General features: G+C 54.3%; 1 protein-coding gene across 1 annotated transcript in view; it reads right to left on the bottom strand.

The window, feature by feature from the left end:
• Positions 1 to 9,412, bottom strand: part of CDH23 (cadherin related 23) — a 419,760-nt gene that overhangs the window by 66,367 nt on the left and 343,981 nt on the right. The window contains exons 35-37 of the mRNA XM_055274603.1: positions 9,254 to 9,382; positions 8,096 to 8,224; positions 7,125 to 7,352 (exon numbers count right to left, since the gene is read on the bottom strand). Of these exons, the coding sequence (XP_055130578.1) occupies positions 7,125 to 7,352; positions 8,096 to 8,224; positions 9,254 to 9,382 (486 nt within the window). The remainder of the gene's footprint in view (positions 1 to 7,124; positions 7,353 to 8,095; positions 8,225 to 9,253; positions 9,383 to 9,412) is intronic.

The raw sequence follows: 9,412 nt of genomic DNA, 5'->3' as shown, positions 1-9,412 counted from the left end.
CTGCCAGACCCCAGGCCTGGCTGCTGCTGTGTGGAGAGGGAGGCGGCCCGCAGCAGAACAGCCGCTGCACTTCCTCCTCAGCTTCCTCCGGTGCGGCCCTGCCCTCTCTTCTCTGGACCCTTTTACAACTGAACGCATCTGGGCTTCGTGGTTTCCTGTTTTCAGCGAAATTTACTCTGAGCTCCCAGTTCCATCTTCATCCATGGCCACAGGCCCTGCCTGCAGCGCACTAGGGACGCCCTTCCTGCTGCTGCTGGGGAGGGGCAGGCTGCTGGAGCTGCCCTCCGAGTTGCCCGGGATGGTGGTGCCTCTGATGCCAGCCCTGGTGGCTGTGGGCTGGGGTGCATGGGAGAGCTGGGTGCGAGAACATGGCGCCTCCAAGGGGAGGGAGGAGCACTAGGGGCTGGGGCAGGAGGCTCCTGGAGCGCTGGATTTGTGGCACAGTCTGAGGCCCTGAGAAGGAAATCCATGCTTTTAAGAACTGATTCATTGTTAGGAGATCAATCAGGAATTAGGGCCATCTTACCTATCTCCCGACATTCACATTTTAATAGAGACTTCCTGCCTTTATTCCCTCCCAGGGAGAGGCTGAGGGAATGGAATTGAAAGCACCATTTGGAAGGTTTGCTGACACAGCGGGGACTGCTCAGCACTCCCTAAAAACACACTATGGAGGCCACTGGTGACTGCTGGTGGGCAGGCTGGCCCTGCCTGGGGGAGTCCGTGGCGATGGGCGCTGGGGCGGAGGTGCAGGAGCCCTGGGACTTGCTTTTCAAAAGACTTCTGCTTGACCAGAGCTCCCACTACATGCAGTGGCCCAGGGCAGAGGGGCTGATACATGGCCTTCTTCAGGGGGTGCTCCTCGTGGGGTGGACTTGGGAGTATGCAGTGGGACAGGGGGCTGCAGGGGTCCTGCCACCACCAAGCACCAACTTGGCCCCTGGGGTCCTGCCTCATGAATGAGGCCTTCCCCAGGGCTGGCCTGACTGTGCTGGGGGCTGGGTTAATGTTTTCTCAGGGAACCACAATGCACAAAAGAGGAACTGGGGCTGCTAACAAGGATGCTGGGAACAAAGGCCTCTTGAAGCTCAGCCACAGCCCAGCTGAGCATGGGGCCCAGCCCATAGACAGCACAGGCCACCTGGCCCATTCCCTGGGCATTCCCTGCTTTGCATTGCTGCTTCTCTTCACCCCGTGGATGCTGTCGCCCTAACTATGCTGGAATGTGTTGAGAGGGATTCTGAATGATCAACATAGCTTGGTGAGAAAGTGCCGAGATAGATAGCCATGTCTGCCTTGGGCACAGGAGAGGGAAGTGGCAGCATGCATGCTGTCTCTTGGCCTTTTCTGTTATAATACTTGGTGCTTTCCAACACACTTTCACATGTGTTATTACTTGTTTGATCCACCCCCTTCCCTGAAAATCCTGGGAGGTTTTATTGCTGCCATTTAACACACAGGGCAATAGAGGTTCTGAAAGGTCTGTGTCTTGTCAAAACAAGTAAATGGTGGAACTACAACTAAACCCTGGGTCTCCTGCTTTCTCCTCACTGAATGGAGTGGTATTATGGGCCAGGGCCTGGCTTGGCCTTCACCTTGGACTTGCTTAGAGTACATACCAGGGCTCTGGGAGATGAACTTGTGCCCACAGGTCCAGGGCTCCACTGTACTGCACACCAGGAACGTTCCTATCTGTGCTCTGCCTGCCCTGGCCTGGGCCTTCTTCTGGGTCCAGAAGACGCTGCTGCTGATGGGTAGGCTCCTTCCGTATCAGCTCCTGCCACTCCCTTTTCTGCCTGCCAACTGTGGAGCTAGAGGACTCCTGATAGGCACAGTGGCCCATGCACCCCTCTTGCTTGCATTAGGGGATGGGGAAGGGAGAAACCCTCAGCAGCTGAGCCCCAGGGTCTCTCGGAAGAACTTAGCCAGTTGTATGAGGAGGATCTGGGCAGCTGCGGAACATCCCTCAAGAAGCCAGGCCAAGGGAAGGGTCTGGATGTACTTGCGCTGGGTCAGGGAAGGCCAGCCTTCTTGGTGCCACAGAGGGTGAGGGCCAGGCTGGGACCTTCTGATCTCAAGCCAGGGGAAGCAGAATTCACAATAGCAGAGTCCAAGTCTAATAAACAGAAGGGGCCTCTGCTCTAAAGACACGAGGTGCACTGCCGAGAGCAGTGTCCCCAGCTCATAGACCGTCATGGGGCCACTGCTGGGGACTTGCATACCAGAAGGGGGCGGTGGGAGATATCTGTCCTTCTGCCTGGATAGGTGACTTCTGCAGGTCCTCACCAGCCTGAGAAGCCAGGGCTTCTTATCTGGAATAGTATTATCGGTTGGCTGCAATTCACGTGGCAGGGAGGCCATGGTCAGGCCCTCCCTCCCTCTCCACCACACTGCCAAGTGCCTCTGAGGTTGGGCTAACTCCTGACCTCCCAGTTACCTTCCGTCCTTCCTCCCTGGGCCCAGCTCTTCCTTTGTAGGGGCCTCCCTGACAACCACTTAGACCCCTCCTCCAAGCCTGGCCTGTCTGCCCATGGCCTGGAGCTAGGCAGGGGCTGAGGCTGCACAATGACTCCCCCGGCCAGTGGCACACCATTGTGTGGCGGGCCTGGGGCTGACCCAGATACCCCTTGCAGCACAGCTGTTCCGAGTTCGGGTGATATGGGCTGAGGCCAGGTGGGGGTGGCCTAGGCTGTTTGCAGGAATGTCCAGCTCTCAGGAAACTGGGGGGACGAGGGTCTCAGGGAGAAAAGTAGAGCTGGAGGGACTCAGAGAATTTCTCTTGACTCTGGGGAGGGTCTTAGCAGCCGAATCTCAGGACCCCTGCTTAGGGAGCCGCATCTTTCAAAACAGGGATGCAAATGATGCCTCCTCCAGAAAACCTGCCCTGGCTTGCAGGCTCCTAGCACTCTACCATATCACAGTGTCAGCTCTCCAGTACATGTGTCTTCCCCTGCCAGACTGTAGGCTCCTGGAGGGCAGACCTGTGCCTGATGTATCTCTGGTGTCCTAGCCTATAGCACAGGCCTCGCACATACTTGGTGTTCGATGAACAAATGAATGAATCTTTCATGCCCTTGTCCTCCAGTAAGGTTGGTCCTGAGCCAGTGAAGGCCATCTTGAAGCCAGGCAGATAACTGCAGTGGGAGTAAAAGGATGGCAAGTGGGTTTCTCTGGACGGATCTATGTAGGGTAGCAGCTGCTCTCACCCATTAGACTGTGGCAGCCATTCCTGGAATCTCAGGGTGGTTGGCTTCATGCTGCTCAGGTCTCTGGTTGCTCTAGGAGGGGCTGGGACAATGCTCCTTCCTCACAGACGCATCCAGTGAAATCTGCCCAGTGGCAGATAAGGGCCCTGCTCTTGGGGATATTCATAACCCTGAGGGGTTTGCTGCCCAAAGGTGAGGGTCTGGTCAGTGGAAGCAAATCTTCAAGGGCCCAGTGCTCCTTGGAGGCAAGCTACCCTGGTAGGCACTGTGGGCTGCAGGACCCCTGCTTGCTAGCTCTGCCCCATCCCCACCTTGGCTCGGTTAGGCATGGAGGCAGTAGAGGGGGGTCTTGAGAAGGCAGCGGGAGCAGCCCTTGTGGAGAGCCCCATATACACTGTCCCGGGAGGATATGGAAATAGAGAGTCCTGCCCTCGGCCTTGGAAGCAGCCCCAGGCTTAAACCACCTGTGGCTCCCAGAACCCACCCCTGATTATTGCTTGCTCTTCAGCCTTTGTGCAGGCTGAACCCCAGAATATGCTTCTTTCTTGGCTGTGCTAACCAACACTGACGAACAAGACTCAGCCCAGGTGTCATCTCCTCCAGGAAGCCTTCCCCAAGCCCTTCTCAGTGCCCCATTGCACACCAGTGTTTTCATTGCCTCCCTTACTCAACCTCATTTCTTCAGGCCACAGACCACATTTTCTTCATTTCTGAATCTTCGGTGCCTGGCACATAGTGGCCATTCAGGCACAACGGCTGAATGAATGAATGAGTGAATGAATGAATAAATATGGTTTAGTGCTAGTTTCTCTATGTCCCTATGGTCACTGCAATTCTTCACTGAGGTGTCCCCTGCAAAAACCAAATGATAGCAACATTTTCCCAACTTGGCGAAGCAGGGGGAAAAAATTGAAGAGGGATGGATTCTTTTCGACTTAAAATTGTTTTCCTATAAATCTTTCAAGTTGGTACCTGTTGCTGTTTATATTACGGTCTGGAAGAAAGTGTCACGGTTCAGCCCAGGAAGCCCCATATATATTCCCCTAGAGATGGATGGCCTCAGGGTCCCTGGTCCTAGTCATCCTGAGGGTGTTTTCTGGGGCCTCAGGGAGCAGAGCTGGTGATGACCAGGATGAGCAGGGTGGATGCCACCCAGCTTCTCATGCTGTCCCCAGGGAGCTGGTATGGGCTGAGCCCTGCTTCAACGAGAGCCAGAATGTCAGGGGCTGACATGTGAGGAGGGAATGCTTATGGTCCCCAAGGGGCTGGGATGGGTCCCTGCAGAGGGTTTGGCCAGCAGATGGAAACTCTTATTAGCTATGGGGACCAATCCCAAGATTTTAAAGGATTGCTTGGATAGTGGCCCATGCATTCTGGGTGATTAATTGTGGCCAGGGTGATTTTCCATTTCTTTAATTCCCATTTATTCTGGGGACCCAAAGGAAACCTGATTTTGCCTACAAACTGCAGGGTCTTAGAATGTTATGGATCCCACCGATGGCCTCCCTGAGAGACCCTAGGACTGTAGGAGTTGGAGTGTGGGTGGGGAGTGGGGGTGGTGCGTTGACTGGCCTGCATTAGGATTGGGGAGGGCAATGTGGCAAATGCTGTCAGATGCCCACCCCAAATCCATTCTCCACTTCTTCCTCACTGACAGAGGCCTGCTTTTGTGTGGGCAGTGATACATATGGCCCCCAAGTAATATGCTGACCATGATAATCCTGTGCCTCATTTTTTCTAACCTCCCTTGCAGCTAGGGTGCCCAGGTGAGCCACTTCCAGTCAAGGAGACACAAGCAGCACTCTGGAGGGTGGTTCTGGGAAACTGTTGCTTTCCTGATAAAAGGGCAGAAGTAGCTGCCATAGCCCTTTGCCATCTTTTTGTCATCTTCCTGCCTTGGATGCTGACTTGATGCCTGGAGTTATAGTAGCTATCTTGCCACCATGAGGGAAAGGCCAAGAAACATGAGCTTTGACACCACCGAGCCTGAAATCCACATTCTCTGTAGAATTTTTGCTCTGTGGGAAAATACATTTTGATTCTTTATGACTCCATAGTCAGTTTCTGTTACTTCAGAAATGCTATTGAAGGGATGACCAAGATGATCCACCCTGAAGCCAGGTGCAGTGGGGAGGGGTCATGTCGAAACTGGGTCCTTCCACGTTAACACAATAAATGATACCCCTCTCTGCCCTAGCCCCATCCTGCCCAGTGAGTGACACGTGTCCTATAAATGTACCCTTGTTTAGCCCACTGGGTGTGAATGGCTGAGGTGGCTAGTGATGACACTGTGCAGCCGTGGGGCTAAGGATGCCCACAGGGGTGCCCAAAGTCAGTCCCATTTCCTGGACTCCTCAGAATGTTGTGGTGGGGTGGGGATTCCTGGATTATTGGCCCAATCCCAATTCCTGGAGCTACTGGACCAACATCTCCAGAGAAGCTCCAGACAAAGAGCCCTGCCCAGACCTGGTGTGACCCCGCCTCCCACAGTGCTGCTGTCAAAGGGGAGAGGTCTAACCTGCTGTGAGAGGGACAGAGCTGAGGCCTCATTTGCAATCAGGGTCCTTCCAGGAGACAGATCACAAAACTGTCCCTGACCTCTTCACCTTCCTTGTAACCACACTCTTTGCAGTGTGACTTTGTAGCTCATTCCTTCAGAAGGTAGAGTTTATTTTCCCATTGGTTGAGTCTGGGCTGGCCTTGTGACTTGCTTTGGTCAACAGACTGTGGTAGAAGTGACCTTGTGCCAATTCCAAGCCAGGGACTCAAGAGGCCTTGCATGCCTTTGCCGTCTCTTCTGGACACTTTCCAACCCCATAAGAACAGGCACGGGCTAGCCTTCTGGAGGATGAGTTGTCCCTGTCACCCCAGCTGCTAGCCAGCCGACCCTCAGAAGCATAGCACCCTGCTGACAGGCAGCTGCCCACACACAAATGCAGGAGCCCAGCTGAGACCAGAAGAACCACCCGGCTAAGCCATGCCCAGATTGCCAGCCTGCGGAATTAGCGCTAAGTATGTGGTTATTGTTTTACTCCCCTGTTTTGTTTGGTTTGTAAGGCAGCATTATTGTGGCAATAGAGAACTAATAACAGTCCTCTTCCTCCTCATGGTTTACCAAGTGCTTCCACAGACATGAGCTAATTTGATTCCCCAAACAACACCCATGAGGTTGATATTATCTCATTTTTGCAGATGACAAAACGATATGCTGAGAGGTTCTGACTTGCTTAAGATCATGCAGCCAGCCACAGTGCTCCTGACTCCAAATTCCCTGCTTTCAGTTTATAAGCCACTCCCAACACAGCTCATCAGCTCCTAGAGCTCTCCATCCAGCCCCTGAGGACCACAAGTCCTTCTCTAATCTGGCAAACTTTGAACATTGTCTTGGGCAGTGGTGCTGTTCATTTGAGCATCAGTGTGAACCACAGACACCAGTCCCTTCCCACCCTAACGTGTTGTGACAGCATGCCACACCACACAACATAGGGGAAGACGGCCAGAGAGGCACCCTTTCTGTAAGACACCACCATGCACATTGGTGTGGCCTCACAGTGCATAGGTGGGCAAGTGAAGCGGGGGCTAGATTCATACCCACTTGCTCCCTGGGCCAGGCCCCAGTACAGAGGCTCAACCTGTACCACCCCATAGAGCTGCTCTGTGAGAGAAAAGAGGACTAAACAGAGCTTCCGAGTAGCTGTAGACTCGGGAGGGCAAACTAGCACCCCAGCTTTGCAAGCAACAGGCCTCCATAAGGGGAGGCCATCTTGGGCAGACGGACTAAAAGCAGATGGACTAAAGGAGTTGTCAAGGATTCACCTGCTGTGTGGAATTCCATTCCCACCCATCTTGTTCCCCTCACTCGGAGGTGGAGCTGCCCTGGCCCACCCGCTCCTCCCTGTGGCCACCTCCATCGCTCACCGACAGGGTGGGGGTGCCCTCGTCCTCCACAGTGACCACCAGGTGGTAGAAGCTCTGGCGCTCGCGGTCAGGCGGGGCAGGCCGTGTGGCGATCTCACCGCTGATGCGGTCCATGCGGAAGGTCATGTCCTTGTTGCCCTCGGTGATGTAGTAGGACAGAACACTGTTGATCCCGATGTCACGGTCAGTGGCTCTCACCTGGACCACAGCAGTACCTCCACCCACGTTCTGGGAGGAGAGCAAGAGAGCATTCATTCTCGACTCAAGGCATTGGGGCACAGTCTAGCACCTGCTCCTGTAGCCCAAAGGCTCCCCCTGTACCTCCCGAAAGCTTTGCTGCATCTACCCTGGGGCAATGATGGAGATAATAAGGATGATAGCAGCGAACATTCTCTGAGCACCTCTGATATGCTGGGGTCTGCATTAACTCACTGGGTCCTCTCTCCAACCCTGTGAGTTAGGTGCTGGCATCATCATCTCCATTCACAGAAGAGAAAATCAAGGTGCAGGGAAGGAATGTGTGCAAGTCCACACAGCCAATCAGTGGGGTGAAGCGAGGGAGTCTGGCCTGAGAGCTAGACTCTGGCCACATGCCATCCTGCCTTCATGAACGTCCAACCTAGCATGATACCCAGCAATGCCAGGGCAGATTGGAGTGGTTCAGTCTTAGGGCTGAATAATAAATACATTTTTTAAAAAAGCAAGCTCCCTGGGTAAACCTCAGTTTCCTGTCTGGTGAAAGGCAACTTTCTTCTTTTCCTCTTTTCTCTTCTCCTCTACTCCAAAAAGATACTGCATTCTAGGATCCGGGCTAGGCATTAGGGATATCATTATGAATGAGCCACAGTTCCCATCCATGAGATCTGAGGGACCAGTGGGCCAGGCAGACATTTAAACAGGTGCTGCATGGTTGGCTTATGCCCATGGTCCCCCCGGATGTCCAGCTATATGGGCCCTGGGGCTGGCCTCACCTCATTCACACTGACATTGTATCCAAAGGGGCTCTCGATGACTGGAGGGTTGTCATTGACGTCCAGGATGGTCACCTGCAGGATGTGGTCCTTCTTCCGTGGAGGGGTGCCTCGGTCAGAAGCCACAACCTGCAAGGAGGAGGGCAACTGGAGTCAGGGCTAAAGGGTGCTGGGCAGGATTGGGAATATGGAGTCCAAAAGGGCTGTGCAATCAGTGGGGAGCATTTGGGAGGGCAAAGAGACTCGCTGAGCACCCCTGGGTGGCCTGGCTAGCCCTGGGCTCTCCCCAAAGCCTTCACCTTCTGCCCCATGCTGCAAATGATTCTTGCCCAATCGTCATCTGACTTGGGATCCTCGTTTGGAATCTGATTAGCACGTACCCAAGCCTTGACCTCCTGACCTACCTCTGACTGTATTCTGGGCTGTGCCAGCCTTTGACCATGACCCTGGGCCTGCAACCTGACCCAAGGCTCCTGCCTTTAGCTTCAAAGGCCTCTGTCCCATGCACTCTGTCCCATGATCTCTGGCAAACAGGAAAAGAGCCTCAAGTAATATTATAAGCAATGAGCTGGCGCCCTATGGCTGAGCCTGTTCCTGGGAGCCTTGATGCAGTCATAAGTGCTGCAGGAGCTGAGCCCTCTGCAGAAGTGCAGCCCTGAGGTTCCCAGAAATCCCTTGGCAAACATCCCAGCCACAGCCATTCTGCAATAATGCTAGCCTTCGTGGCTCCTCACGCCTGCACTTGCTTCTTCCCTCCACAGGGCAGGCCAGACGGGAATTTTTTTGTACATTGCACAGGTGGGGAAAATGAGGCCCAGAGTTAATAATCTGTCCAAGGCCACACTGTATTTGTAGAAGAGTTGGGGCTCTCCCATCTCCACCAGGCTTTCCCTCATCCTCCTGGCTCTGACAACAGGGGAAGACACCTCAACTGCCTCCTCCTGGGTATCTAAGGTCCCTCCCAGGTTTTCCTATCCTGGGTCGGCCTCACTGTGCTCTTGGCCCTGAGGGGTGCAGCTGGCCCCATGTTACTTCGTGACAGCAGGGGCACTGACCACCAGAGTGTGCTTATGGACAGGCTCTCTCCTGGATGGAGAGTAGTGACCGGTCTAGGCACTTAGCCTGTGGTCTCTCAGCCCAAGGGAGGCCAGGCCCCACCTTGAGGATGTAGTGATCCAGCTCTTCTCTGTCCAGAGGCCTGGCCACAAACACTTCACCAATGGAGTCATTGGTGGTGACGATCTCAAAGGCCCCCGCGATGTTGCCAGAGGCCAGGGAGAAGACCACCTGTGGGGAGAAGAGAGGGTGAGGGGTGAG

This window comes from Symphalangus syndactylus, chromosome 4, assembly GCF_028878055.3.
Source record: "Symphalangus syndactylus isolate Jambi chromosome 4, NHGRI_mSymSyn1-v2.1_pri, whole genome shotgun sequence".
In the NCBI taxonomy this organism is placed as follows: domain Eukaryota; kingdom Metazoa; phylum Chordata; class Mammalia; order Primates; family Hylobatidae; genus Symphalangus; species Symphalangus syndactylus.
The sequence above is the reverse complement of the archived record's forward strand: the minus strand, read 5'-3'. Positions and strand labels throughout refer to the sequence as shown.